The sequence below is a fragment of the Solanum verrucosum genome, unplaced genomic scaffold (assembly GCF_900185275.1).
Source record: "Solanum verrucosum unplaced genomic scaffold, falcon-dt-bn FXZP01000009.1, whole genome shotgun sequence".
Taxonomy (NCBI): Eukaryota; Viridiplantae; Streptophyta; class Magnoliopsida; order Solanales; family Solanaceae; genus Solanum; species Solanum verrucosum.
In genome coordinates this window covers 1,780,116-1,795,371 of record NW_026020231.1, presented here as the reverse complement: position 1 = coordinate 1,795,371, position 15,256 = coordinate 1,780,116, and the positions used below count along the sequence as shown (strand labels likewise).

Here is a 15,256-nt window from a genome sequence, read left to right as displayed (position 1 = left end):
ATCTCATTTCGAATTTCATTATTGTAATTAAATTGTCTTCCATTATATAGCTGATCTCAATGCTTTTGCGTGTACACTCAATTCATAGTTATGAAATATGTCAATGTTAAAGCCATGGACAAATTTAGTGTGTTTTGATTTTTTGGTGATATGCAATATTATTCTAGCAGCAATAATACTGATTGTGTGTCATTCCTTTCGAGGAGGAATTGACATAGAGTGGGAGTAGATGGGTTGCCAAGGAGCACCTCCTGGGGTGGCTAAACAAAGCAGCACTCCCTGTTTGAGGGCCCAGAAACGTTGTCAAGACCAGAAATCAGTGTCGGCAAGTTGTGCGCTATTAAATTGTGTTTCATCGATTCTTAATTTTTGTATTTGATTTCAGAGAGCCATGAATCCGAATGCCTCAATCATACTGTGATATTGACCATTTGGAAAAAAAAATCTCAAAACTTGAAGATACACAGAAAGGTATTGACGAAGAAGATGAAGTTTACAATTTCAGAAATACTACGGTTTATGATTTTGATTTTTTAGTAAAAGTGGTAAGAGTTGATTTGGAAGAATCCTCTATATCCGTTTTGGTTGTTAATTTCCATCATTTACTTCTTTAATTAAGGAAATAAGTTACAATCTTTAATTCAAAAACAATTAAATAGTGTATCTCGATTTTTAAATCTGATGGATACATGTATCTGACCGGCCATGATACATGTATCCGAAGGCCAAAAAATGGTATATAAAGTAATATAAAAAAACTAATGGGAATCCTAGTAATTAGGATCTAAAGTAGTAAAATTTATGTAGTTCACCCAAAAATCTATAAACATATACCTATACAAAGTTGATATTGTATTTGATTCGTCTAATTAAACTATGGAATGGGCGTGTTGCATGATTATTGTATCTGATATTAAATTAAATATATCTAAACAACTTCATGAAGTATGTATCATAGCCATTGTATCACATATAGTAGAAGAAAAGATATATTACTTGTTGTATAACACTACTGGCCCGCCATCTATCCTACCTCTAGTTAGATTTTCAAAAAAGCAATTGCCCCACCCAAAGCCCCCAACTACCCGTTTAAGTGTTTCCTTGCCCTGTCCTGCCCCCCCTTATTTGCCATCTCAACATTTCGGAATCAATTTCAAACATATGCGACTAAAGTTGCAAAATTTTGTTAATACAATTTTTTTTTGTCAAGTTTGACATAGTGTCCCAAACTTTAGATTCGTATGTTTGAAGTTTGGCGAAAAGATCAATATTCGGAGTTATTCAAATAATTTCAGTTGTCCAATCAGAGATTTCTCAAAAATGATTGGACTATTATAAGAGGAGGAGGAGGAGACTAGGAGGAAGAAGTGGAAGAGGAGCAACAACCCTTTTGATTTTTAACTGAAGTTTGTCAATACTAACTACACGTTAAATAACTAAGAAAACAATTTATTGTACGAAGGAGGAGGAGGAGACGGAGTAGGAAAAAGCGGATTAGGAGCAGCAACACGAGAAAATAAGTAAGAAATCCACTTATATTCCTACAAAATATTTTTCATGGACACACCCTTAATGTCCTTGATAAAAAGCTGGCACTTATGTACCTATGAAGTGAGCAAGAAACTAATCCGAAGGTTAATCACTTTTTCTGCACTAACATTCAAGAATGCAACTTCCCCACCTCAACTGTACTACAGCCAGGAGTTCTCCTTTGTGTCATCTCATATCTAAGCATTATTTTATCCTCCCACATGCCCTTGGCAGCATAGATATTAGACAACGCAACATCATCACCAACTAGACTAGCGTTTAACTCACGTAATTTAGACTGAGCCACTGCAGCAAGTTCTTCGTTGCCATGAACACCAGAGGCACCTAATAAGGTCCTCCATATAACTGCATTTGGCTGAATTGGCATTGCCAAAATAAAGCTATATGCCTCTTTTAGCAGTCCAAGACGACATAACAGATCCACCATGCAGCCAAAGTGAGAATGCCTGGGCTTTATGCCATACTCTTCAATCATACTTCTAAAATATCTTTTCCCCTCTTCCACCATCCCCGCATGGGAACAAGCCATTAGAACCCCTATAAACATAACATCATTCGGAACAAGTAATTGGTCCTTAGTTCCTCGGCTTTGACTTGATCTTAACTTGTTTTCTTCTTCCAATGTTGAAAACAGCCTTAGCGCTTCCTCTGCTTGGCCGTGTAATGCATGCCCAATAATCATGGATGTCCAAGTCCTAACATCCTTAACTCTAATATTATCAAACACTAACATAGCTTTTCTGATATCCCCACATTTTACATACATGTTCACCAGAGCATTCATTAAAGATAAATCCTCACTAAACTCCGGCTTTCGACTTATAAGATCATGAATCCACACCCCTTTATCCAATGCCCCCATATCAGCACAGGCCGACAGGGAAACAGTGAATGTTACCTGATCAGGCTCTACACCATCCATTTGCATTTGCCTGAATATCTCTATAGCTCTGTATGGTTTCTGATTTCGCATATACGCAGAAATCAGTGAAGTCCAGCACACAACATTCTTGTTGGGTATTTCGTCAAACACCGTGTGCACATCAGCAACATTTGTAGTTGCAGCGTACATATCCATGAGCGATGTTTGAAGAAAAATGATGGGTTCGTAGCCGAGTTTGATTACAAGGGTATGGGTTTGTTGCCCTTCAGTTCCCAATGATTTCTTAGCACAAGCTTTGATGACATACAAGAGAGAGTAGCTATCTACTGCAGAAATCTTTTTCCTCAGCAAGTCAGAGAACAACAATACGGTCTTGATTGGATTGGACTTAAGGTAACTTTTCAGACTCAGATTAATTCTTGTTGGTTTAAGATGTTTAGGGAGATTGATTAGGGGTTGCGCTGCGCTTGTAAAAGGCTTGGCCACCTTATGCAAGAATCTTATCATTTGGCACAATGTGCAGAGCTTAGATTTTATGGCCAGGAAGTAGCTCTGCTATAACTTATAAGTTTTAACTTATAGGTCTGGTCTTTGTACTCTACTATGTTCATTTACAACAGTGTCTGAATTAATGGAAATGAGCTTCCTTTTTAGCCTTTCATCTGTTTAAAAATAGGTACTTCCGTTTCTTGTTCTTCACGTATTATTTTGTTGTAGTTATTGTATTACTATTCATTGTTTCTTGTACTTTGTTACTTCTATGTACCCTCTATTGCAGAGTCTATACACTCCCCTAATCCCACTTTGTGCAATTACACTGAGTATGTCAATAAACCGAAGTCCAAATAATGAGTTGCTAGAATAAAAGGATACCCTATTTCAATTAATTGTGAGGTTGAATGTCAGTTGAAGAATCAGTTCCCGCCAAGCAGAGAGGATCAAGAGCTCTCCAACAACGACTCTTCTCTCTCTTGCAGAGCTGCAAATCCATCAAACAGCTAACACAAATCCACGCCCACGTTATCACCAATGGATTTACCCAGAAAAATTTCATTCTTGTAAGACTACTTTCTCCTTTCTTAACATCTTACAGTCTCAAATATGCCGACCATATTTTCAGTCAAGTTCGAAGTCCAAGCACCACCCTTTGGAACCAAATTATTAGGGGTCATGCCCGTCGCGAAAACCCACAGAAATCTATTGAACTTTTTAATCAAATGGAGATATCAACTGCTATGCCTGATGGGTATACATATTCCTATGTACTTAATGGCTGCGCAAAAGGGGGTTTATTCAGGGAAGGTCAGCAGGTTCATGGGAAGATTGTAAAAAAATGGTCTTTGCTAAATGTATTTGTTCAGACTAATTTGGTTAATTTATATTCAACTACCAGAGGGCAAAACTGCATTGATGATGCACGGAAGGTGTTTGATGAAATGATCGAGAAAAATGTTGTGACTTGGAATTCGTTGCTGTTTGGGTATTTTAGAAATGGGGATGTTGATGAGGCAATTAGAATTTTCGATGAGATGCCAGATAAGAATGTTGTTTCCTGGACGACGGTGATTGCAGGATGTACGCAGAATGGAAGATGTCAACAGGCACTAGCTTTGTTTCGCCTTATGCAAAGGAACCATGTGGAATTCGATCAGGTGACCTTGGTGGCTGTTTTATCAGCGTGTGCTGAATTGGGAACTCTAGATCTGGGGAAGTGGATTCATTCAAGTGTTGTTGAGTCCTCACAGTTGAGGAATGAGCCGGTGCTGGTGTCATTTTACAATGCACTTATACATATGTATGCTAGTTGTGGTGAAATAGAGGAAGGTTATCGAGTATTTGAAGAGATGCCTAAAAGAAACTCCATTTCTTGGACCAGTATGATCACAGGTTTTGCAAAACAAGGGTATGCACATGAAGCTCTAACTATTTTCCAGCAGATGGAAAGCTGGGGAGGAAATGATGTTAGGCCGGATGAGATAACATTTTTAGGTGTTCTGTTTGCTTGCAGTCATGCTGGTTATGTCAATGAGGGATACCGATACTTTAGATGTATGAAAGAGACTTGGTATATCGAGCCGAGGATTGAGCACTATGGATGCATGGTTGATATGCTAAGTCGTGCTGGACTTTTCGATGACGCCGTGGCGCTTGTTGAGACAATGCCTATGAGGCCAAATGAGGCTGTTTGGGGTGCTCTTCTTGGTGGATGCAAGATACACAAAAATGTGAGACTAGCTTCTAGCATAGCTCAAAAGTTGGCTGTGAAGCTTGAACCTGATAGAGCTGCTGGCTACTTCGTGCTCTTGTCAAATCTATATGCAACTGAAAAGAGGTGGCAAGATGTTGTAATCACGAGACAGAAGATGTTTGGAATGGGAGTAAAAAAGTCTCCAGGTCAAAGCAAAATCGAAGCTGACGGTACCACTCATAATTTTCTGGCCAGTGACCTAAGTCACAAGCATGCTTGTTCAGTCTATGAGATGCTTGGTCTGCTCACTAGTCAAGCCAAATTGCAAGGTTACCCGCAAAATATTTCGGAGGGGGAATTAATAGTTTGATGTACATTGTGTTTGAAAATAGATCCGTCTCACCAAGTTGAATAGTTTGAGAACAAAATGATATACTAAGTTTCTTTGTTCGAATTAGCCAGTTTTTATATGATCAGATCCGAATTTGTTCACAAAGATAGACATTACCCAAAATTTTGAAAACATCTCAAGCTTCTTCATATAGATTTGTAAGCAAACAAGGAAGATAGACGTGAGGTCGAGGTATACTAATGTTCAGGTTAGTGAGGCATACACGTTTGAACTACTAACAATATAGTAGTAATTCATTTGACGCTCTAAACAAAGAATATGGCTCAGCACTCAGCAGTTATGCCCTCCCTGCCCAAAAATTAAACCTATTTTAAATTTATCAAATTACTTTTGGAAATAATATTGTTTGCAACAAATTTTAAAATGATAGAAAATAAATTACAATCACAAAAAAATATGAAGAAACATAATTTTATTCATCAAGTTTGCGGGTACAATTTTGTTCCTCCCTTGATTCTACTCTCCTACATGATTTGACAGTCTTGATTCTACTCCCCTAAGATTTATCCATGATTATTTTATTCATCTCTTGATTCTACTCTCCTACATGATTTGAGGGTCTTGATTCTACGCTCCTAAGATTTATTCATGATTATTTTGTTCGTCCCTTGATTCTACTCTCCTACATGATTTGAGGGTTTTGATTCTACTCTCCTAAGATTTATCCATGATTATTTTGTTTGTTCCTTGATTCTACTCTCCTACATGATTCAAGGGTCTTGATTCTACTTTCCTAGGATGATTTAAATTTGACCTCTATATGAATATTTCATGACTTTTGTGGAATTTTGTACCTTTTATATAGGCGTGAACTAGAGTTTAGAATTGAGTAGCCTCCAAATATCCTAATTTGAATTGAACACAATTTGTAGAGTCCCAACTCGAATTGAACGCATTTTGTAGAGTTCCACAAAATTCCAATGTGTACAAATATGTGATAAAATCCTGTATTAGGTCTCATTTATTTTATTTTATGAATTATTTTTTTCTGAAAATTTTGAAAATAAAAATGTTGGCGGGATAGACCATGAATAGAAAATTTGAACCTGCAAAATCAGTAAGCAAATAAAGGAAGCTTCTTCTTCCTGTGAAACATTTCTCATGCACGTCTATACATATCTAATATCCATAATACCTGCCGGAAGAAAGAACCATTTTTCCTCGCTAGTTTTTAATTTTCGGAGTTGATGATGATGGGCGATGAGAGGATGGAGGTTGCCTTCTTCGATGTTGAAACTACTGTACCAACCCGACCCGGACAAGGATTTGCGATCTTAGAGTTTGGGGCTATTCTTGTTTGTCCAAGGAAGCTCGTCGAGCAAGAGACTTATTCTACTCTCGTAAGGCCCACTGATCTCTCCCTCATTCCCACCCTCTCTGTTCGCTGTAACGGCATTAACCCGGAAGCAGTCACATCTGCTCCCACCTTCGCTGAAATCGCTGACAAAGTTTATGACATTCTCCATGGTTAGCTTTACACCATCCAGCTCCCCTGTTTATTATCCCTTTCTACGTGCCATTTGAGTGTTTATTCATTTTCAGTATTTTTGAGCTGTATTTTCGATAAATTGAGTTTTGGATGGCTTATTAGCAAAGGGCAAATGTGCTTGTTATGCTGTTTGTGCAGGGAGAATATGGGCAGGCCACAATATACTGAAATTTGATTGTCACCGGATACGGGAAGCATTTGCTGGGATTAATAAGCCAGCACCAGAGCCTATAGGAATTATTGATACATTGGCCTTATTGACTCAGAGATTTGGAAGGAGAGCTGGTGACATGAAGGTATATAAATATTCCACCTATATGGAAAAGTAGGCAATATTAGTTACTGGACTAGAACTAATCAATTAATTAATAAATCAATGTGGTTGATGCATTTTTCTCTTCATCAGATTTGGTAAGAGCTTGCTTCAATGGTTATCGACATCTTTTTCTCTATTCAAGCCACTGAACAATGAAGGAAACAGAAATAAAAGACTTTGTTTACAAATACTCCATCCAATATGTGCTTATATTAGCCTAATAAATTTCCCTATTTTTGTGAAGCATGTCATCTAGGAGCATATACTTTCTTTTGTCACCTTCGGGGTTTTCTTTTTTCAAACTTGAAGTGTGATAATTTCCATCCTCCCAAATCTCACTTTTTTAGGTTAGTAAAATGGATTACTGTAGTTCTGTTCTAACTTCTATTTCTGCAAACTTTGTTTGAGTTTTATTAGGAAGTTAAAAAAAGAGAAAATTGGAAAAGTATCCATCACTAGATACCAGACACTGAGAAACAAGCAGGAGTGTTTAATGCAAGCATACTTTACACTGCATATTGGACATTTTGCACTTGCAGTTTAGGTCACTTCTGCTAAATAGGAGAGGTTGCTTAAGTTTTGGGTACGGTAATGGATGTTATCTCAAGGGTACAAGTGATGAATTCTTACTCTCTTGGGTTGACTGCTGATTGGTTTTTTTTTTTTTTTAATTTCATTTATCAGCTGGCCTCTCTTGCTACTTATTTTGGCCTTGGACAGCAAATACATAGGTAAAAGAGTTTTTCCTTTTTTGTGTGTGCTTTTCCCCTTTGTTGAAAAATATTTTTTTTAACGTGAGTTTTATGTTCTTTGGTCCCGCTGTGTACCTTTATTGACTAGTAGGTTGGACAACGTGGACTAGGCTTATTTCCTTCTTTTTAACTTCTCAATGTGCTTGTTCTTGCTCAGTATACTAAAATAAGCATAATAGAATATGTTCATACAGTTTGCTTCATGTCTTCTTTTTCTTGTTTTCCTCAACTTTGTTCTGTAAGTTACCACCTTGTTTTAGCATTCTTTTTTCTGGCCCCTGTTGAAGCAAGGGATTGAGATGGTCACTCTTGTTATAGGAAATGTAATGTCCTCTTCGTTTGATACTTTGGATGCTTCTTTTATGTGGAATTAAGAGTTTTACTCTTTCAATTGATATTGAGTTTGCAAATATTCCCTGCGACTATTTTCAGGAGTTTGGATGATGTCCGAATGAATCTTGAAGTGCTGAAGTACTGTGCAACTGTCTTGTTTATGGTAAGCCAGTCATCAATCACAGCTAATGTTTTTTGTTTGTATGTTTGGTGATGATGCATAAAGTTGGAGAATGTTTAAAGTTAATTACTTGTCACATTACTCTCATTGTTCCTTGTCAGGTCCTTTGACAGCCATTAATATTGAGTGGGATACATCTAAATTAGGTGCATCGCGCTAAAAGTTGGAGAATGTTGAAAGTTAATTTCTTGCCATATGAGTTGGCTTTTGGCTGACTACTGGTAAAGGCAAGAGTTTGACAACTAGGATAACATATGATGTAGAACTCGTCACAACTTGACTGGTTTAACACTTTATGTGTTGATATATAGTCAAAGGACAGGTTGCGACTGCGGAGCCTCTGTCATGACCCTTAGAATGGCTTTTGGTGGACTGACCAAAATTTAATTCATCAAATGTTTAGATAATACTGAAGCTTTGCAAGTAATAAAGTTAAGCCTTGTCTGAATTTTAATCCAGTGTCCCAGACTGGATCCTATTGTATTTTCATTCCTTTTGGTTCTGGTACTTCCATTGGCCCTCTGACGCTTAGTTCGTTCTTAAATGGATTCATTCACGTAGATGTTATATTGTCATTCTATGAACTCAGATTTGATATTATTTGCTCTCTTCACTTCTGTTTGGGCTGAACAGAGTAATGAATTTGGCTTTGCTGCAGGAATCTAGCCTGCCAGACATATTTACAGAGAATAGTTGGGTGTCTCCTAATGCTATTACAAGAAGCCGAACAATTGGGAGAGCTACTCCAGAGAAGACGGGCTTCAGTGCAGATACACCCTCACCAAGCATCAAGATAGAAAGTCATGTCGAATCTACAGCAGAAATCAATCCATTTAACATGGACGAATTGGAAGAGTCCCTTCTGTCAGAAGTCATGGAAGATGAATCTGGTTCATATTCTCCAGGATCTGCCACAACTGCAACTGAGAGCTTCATTGGCTGGACTGACTTCTTAGAACCAAATGAAATCTCCATACCTTCTGTCTCTGTAAGTCTTATCCCTTTTTATCGTGGGTCTCAGAAGATACAAGTATTGCACGACTATGGTGAACTACTAGTTTGTTGTAGACGAATGAAGGTGCGGTTTGATATTAGTAAAAAGTATGTTAATAAGGCTGGTTGGCCACGACTGAGTTTTGTGGTTGATGCATCATCGGACCTGTGCAAAATCTTGGATGTAGTTGATGATCGGGCTCAAAAGCTATCTGTGGACTCAAGTAGCAGCTCAGAGTGGAGGCCTGTGGTAACTAGAAAGCCTGGATTTATGAACTATCCTACTGTCCGTTTAAAGTAAGTTTAGATCTTTTTCTCCCCCTCCTACAAGTGAATATGCTTTGTTTTCCAAGACCAGGTAACATGCTTGCCATTTTCTTGCATGTATAGTTCATGTTAAAAAAAATAAAAAATCATCCCTTCTCACCTCAGGATTTCTAATGTTAGAGGGTGGGTGGATATATGTCACTAACAAATTATGTGCCCTTATCCTGATCGAGTCACTACATGAGTTACTTACGAGTTCTTTAGTTTTATGGTTATCCCAAGATTCTTATTATAAATTAGGACATAAGAGTTGTGAAATACACCAGATAAAGTGGCGATGTGATATTTTACATCCTCTGTTAATCCTGCTTCATTTATCGGAGCAAGCAGTCTCTTTTTACTGATGATAGTCCTCTTGTGCTATTAGCTAATTTCTAATATGTGTAAACATGCAGTTTACCAACTGTTATAGATGGCAATATTTTCCGTTGGATCACGGAGATATACCAGAAAGAATCTTCCACAACAGAGAAGCTCGTGATCTTTAGTAAATTTGATGTGGAAGAACTGGAATCCTTGATAACAGCGGGAACGTTCGTGGATGCTTACTTCTCAGTGGATTCATATGACGTCCAACAGAATGCTGGCATCCGCTTAGTAGCAAACAAGTTGATTATCCATTCCACCTGATAAACCAGATCCCAGATTTGACTTGTATATCTTAAACTTAGGTTGAACTTGGACTGTTTATAAGATTTCACAAGAAAGTCGGTGTGAAATCTGTCAAGAGTGAGATTTAATTTGCTGTCTCTTGCTGGATGAATTGAAAAATGAAAGGTTTGTCATACTTTGACTTTGTAAATGATTTTTAGATCAATCGCTTCCAAATATAGAAGCAACCAATGTTTACTCCTTAACTCGCTTTTTAGGTACCAACTGAATAACTTTTGTGCCTTTTTACTTTTACAAGGTAGGAGTAAGGTTTGCGTATACTCTAATTTCACCAGGTATATAGTTGTTGTTGAGCAACTTTTGTCTCTTAACGCCACTTGCCTGTGGGAAGTGGATGATGTCTCAATCATAATACTACTAGTACACCATAATTTAACTTAATTCACCTTGGCGTCTAGTAAAATAATACATCTTTTCCTAATTTGGATTAGCTTTTTCTTGTTTTGCTAATTCTACTTTTAATTTTTCATTTAATGGAATTATGTCATGTACAAGTGTGAGATAATATGTGGTGATCTGATTGTTTTGTAACTTTTGTCTCTCAAACGGCCACGTGACCGCACGCCACCATGTGGTCCTCTGCTGTATGATTGTTTATGTACATTTTTGTTCTCTAGCTCACAAAAAACTTTAAATTGCTTTTATTTAGCTTTTTTCAAGAACGAAAGGCAAAGGCATATTGGCACAAATAATTGTTATGAAAATGAAGGATGAGAAAAGGACATGTTAACTGGTAAGCTCTCTTGGAAAATAAATACCTACTTATTAAGAAAAAACTTATTAGCTTAGTTAAATGACAAAAGTGCAAGTAGAACTTGAAAATGATGTATGCAGAAAACTTCATTATTTTGTCTAGAAAATTACTCTCTCCGATTAATTTTACTTGTATTAAAAACATATTTTCATTTTTTCTTATCCATTTTAGTGTATCAAGAGAAAAATAATAATTATTACTTTGCTTTGCCATTAACACTAATTATATCACTCATTTCAAATTATTTGTCAAGTCCATTAAGACTATGACATCAGTGAATATGGATATCATAATGAAACATGCATTTCATTTATTATTGGGTAAATCACATAAATATGCAATATTAAAAAAATATTTACCATCTATGGCAATACAATTTTTCTAACTAAATATAACAATTTTTTAGAATTAAAAAATTGTACTGTTTATCTTCCTTCGTCTCTTTCTCTGCCCTTTTTCTCCTCCTCTTTTTTTTTCTTCTTCTTCATCGTTTCTTTCTGTGTCATTCTTTCTCTTCCTTCTTTTTTTTTTTTTTTTTTTGAAATTTTCATTTAAATAACTGTTTTTAAATCAGTTTTTGCCCATATTTCACTATTTTTATCCAAAAACACGACGAGAAGAGGAATAGAAAAATCAAAAAATTGTACAATATCATGTTCTCAAATAGAAATTTCAAATCTTTAAAATTATAGAAACAAGAGTTCACCATTGATGGTCATTATAAAGATTCAAATTTTGAATTCATTATTTGAATTTTACGAATTTGTGATTAGTTTGGTTAGGTTGTTCCTACAAATAATTGAAAATGTCGTTTGGAGTTTATATCCCAATTTTAAGAGGGTTTGGTTAAGTTTATAATTGATTTTAGGAGAAATATTAGATTGAAACTCGAAAAAGGTGAAGTTTATGGAACGGTATCGCGATTGTATTAAAGTTGTATTAGATATGTTTCATAATTGTATTAAAATCACGAACAATACATTTATAATACATATTAGAAACTTCACTCCTTTTTTAGTGATATCAACCAAAATAATTTAAGTAACACACTTGTAATACATTTATAACATATCACAATACATTTGTAATACATATTGCAAACATCACTCATGTTCTTGGTGATACAAACTAAAATAATTTATAAGACACATATAATACATGTTTTATTCATGAATAATACAAGTTTAATTCAGTCTATAGATTATTGTCTTGTCTTTCGTTAGTTACGTTTTTCATTTATTGTTAATTTTCTCTTCTAATTCAACTTTAATATTGTGTAATACACTTTTAATGCAATTTTGTTTTTTGTTGTTTATTATTTGTTACTGTTAGATTACTTGTTTAATTCATTATTGATATAAGTTTAATTCACTTTATAGATCATTGTCTGATGTTTCATTAGTTACATTTTTTATCCATGCTTAATTCAACTTTAATATTTGTGTATGCACTTTTAATACAAGTTAATTCATTTTGCGGTTTATTGGTTGATTTGTTATGATTGAATTACTTCTTTAATTCATTATTAATACAAGTTTTATTCAGTTTACAAATCACATAATGCTCTTTCGTTTGCTACATTTTGCATTCATGTTTAATTCGCTTTTAATTCAATTTTAATATGTCTGTAATACATTTTTTATTCAAGTTTAATTCATTTGGCAGTTTATTATGTTTCTTCATTTGTTACAATTAGATTACTTGTCTAATTAATTATTGATACAAGTTTTATTCAGTCTACGAATCATTGACTGCTCTTTCGTTTGCGATTAGTTTGGATAGGTTGTTCCTACAAATAGTTGAAAATATCGTTTGGAGTTTATATCCCAATTTTAAGAGGGTTTGGTTAAGTTTGAAATTGATTTTAGGAAAAAATTGGATTGAAGCTCGAAAAGGATGAAGTTTACGGAATTATATCACATTTGTATTAAAGTTGTATTAGATATGTTTCATAATTGTATTAAAATCATGAACAATACATCCTACATTTATAATACATATTGCAAACTTCATTCCCTTTTTAATGATATCAACTAAAATAATTTAGGTAACACACTTATAATACATTTATAATGCATGCACAACACATTTTTAATACATATTGCAAACATCACTCACATTCTTAGTGATACAAACCAAAAGTAATTTATAAGACACATATAATACATGTTTTATTTATGAATAATACATTTATAATACGTATTGCACACTTCACTCATTTCTTACGGATACCAACAAGAATAATTTAGGTAACACACTAATAATACATTTTTAATACATATTGCAACTATCGCTCATTTTCTCAGTGATAAAAGCAAAGATAATTTATAAGATACATATGATAAAAGTTTTATTCATGAATAATATGAGTTTAATTCAGTTTATAGATCGTTGTCTTGTCTTTTGTTAGTTACGTTTTTCATTCATTCTAATTATCTCTTCTAATTCAACTTTAATATTGTGTAATACAATTTTAAAGCAATTTCATTTATTTTGCAAATTTTTTATTTATTTGCTACTATTGGATTACTTGTTTAATTCATTATTTATACAAGTTTAATTTACTCTATAGATCATTGTGTGTAATATATTTTGACTTCAACTTTAAATGTGTGTAATACATTTTTAATTCAAGTTTAATTCATTTTGTAATTTATTATGTCTCTTCATTTGTAACAATTAAATTATTTGTTTAATTAATTAATTATTGATACAAATTTTATTCATTCTACGAATCATTGACTACTCTACGAAAGAAAGTAGAGAGAGAAACAAAAGAAAAAAAAAAGCAACAGAAAAAGAGAGAGAAAGAGCAGCAAAAGGAAAGCAAAAAAAGAAAAAACAGCAAAAAGAAAGTAAGAGAGAAAGGGCAACAAAAAGAAAGGAGCGAGAAAGAGAGAAAAATTAAAAAGCTGAGAGACAAAAAAGAGAAAAAGGCGAGAGAAAGAAAAATGTAATAAAATATATAATATTGTTTTATATTGCTATAAATGGTAATAATAAAAGAGTATGTCTAAAATAAGTAATTATTTTTTAAAAAGGATCCACTCAAGTAATTAATCCTTTATTATTTTTTAAAATAAATGCAAAATTCATCATGAATAAGTGAAAATGAAAGAAGGAAGTATATGTTTATCTTCATTTAATTTGAGGTATGCAAGCGAGAGCAAAATTTACATTGAGGAATATGATAATCGGGTTAATTTTTTGTGTACTAAAAAGATTGCTATATATTCTAAGAAAAAGCAAACTTTTTTTTATTTCCGTATTTCAAACAACAACAATAACATATTCAATATAATCTCATAAATTAGATCAAGGCATATATAATAGAATACAAATAGACCTTATCCTTAACTTTTGTGGTGTAGAGAGGTTTTTTTTTATAAAACCCTCAACTCGACAAATAAAAAAGGAAATCAAAGTATGATATAATAAAATAGCGAGATACATAGCAAGTAAAAAAAAAATGTAGTAATACACATATCGATGAAAAAGAACAACATGATTACTAAATAATAATGCTAATAAGGGAAAGCATCAAGCACCACCATGTCAAAGCAAAAGTTGTGAATTTGAGTCCTGTTAGTTTCGACAATTCAATAAATATATTAATTCACCTCTCTAATTTCTATGAAAAGGAGAAGTTTTCAAAGGTTTGTAAAAACAAATTCTCGTCTCTCAGTTTTTCATCCTAAGCCAAATGATTCAGTGATCTTCCTCTCTCCCTATACTTCAAACCAAAACTCTTCTTCAAACTTAGAGTTCAAGGAGATTATCTCTTACCGTTTAGCTTTCATCTAGAGATTATATCCTCAATACATTAAAATTATATCATATTATAGCTAATCACCTCCGCATAATGAAAAAAACATCTTATTGAAGAATATATTCTGTTTGGTTTCATAGGGGTCAAGAATCAAGATAGAACACATGAATTTATGTGGTTGTAAGATAATAGAATATTATAATACGTGGAAAGTAGGAAGAAAAAAGTGAAAAGGGAAAAAGATCAAAAAGGGTAAAAGAAAAGTGTGAGGTATATTTAGGGAGGATATGTTGTTAGAGATAGAGGAGATGCCATGTGTAAAAAGAGTGCTTGGATTGTGAATTTGTGAAGGAGGGAGTACAGGATCACATGGTGCTGCAATATGTAAAACGTTTCTTATTGGCTATTGAATTGGATTCGGCTTCCAAAATTTAATTCAAAGCCACAATTTTCCCCACCACTTATATTAGTAAAATATATATATATATATATATATATTCTTTACGTGTGAAGCCAACTTACATTCAATTCAATCCACAATTTCCATCAATGGTCAATAGTCAATACACACTTTGTTTCTCAATTTTTGATTTCATTCAGCTATTATTGGCAATCGGATAATATGCATTAACGTAA

General features: G+C 34.1%; 3 protein-coding genes across 3 annotated transcripts; 2 read left to right on the top strand and 1 right to left on the bottom strand.

The window, feature by feature from the left end:
- Positions 1 to 1,605: 1,605 nt before the first annotated feature.
- Positions 1,606 to 2,941, bottom strand: LOC125832395 (putative pentatricopeptide repeat-containing protein At1g74400). Its single transcript, XM_049511538.1, has one exon. The coding sequence runs from the start codon at positions 2,939 to 2,941 to the stop codon at positions 1,661 to 1,663; it is 1,281 nt and encodes a 426-aa protein (XP_049367495.1). The 3' UTR covers positions 1,606 to 1,660.
- Positions 2,942 to 3,333: 392 nt separating this feature from the next.
- On the top strand, positions 3,334 to 4,992 carry LOC125832241 (pentatricopeptide repeat-containing protein At5g66520-like). The gene has a single exon (XM_049511389.1). It carries the CDS (start codon positions 3,334 to 3,336, stop codon positions 4,990 to 4,992), a length of 1,659 nt encoding a protein of 552 aa, XP_049367346.1.
- Positions 4,993 to 6,196: 1,204 nt separating this feature from the next.
- Positions 6,197 to 10,289, top strand: LOC125832390 (protein NEN1-like). Its single transcript, XM_049511534.1, has 6 exons — positions 6,197 to 6,501; positions 6,662 to 6,819; positions 7,524 to 7,570; positions 8,024 to 8,087; positions 8,764 to 9,395; positions 9,821 to 10,289. Exons 1-6 carry the CDS (start codon positions 6,222 to 6,224, stop codon positions 10,053 to 10,055), a joined length of 1,416 nt encoding a protein of 471 aa, XP_049367491.1. The 5' UTR covers positions 6,197 to 6,221; the 3' UTR covers positions 10,056 to 10,289.
- The last annotated feature ends 4,967 nt before the right edge of the window (positions 10,290 to 15,256 follow it).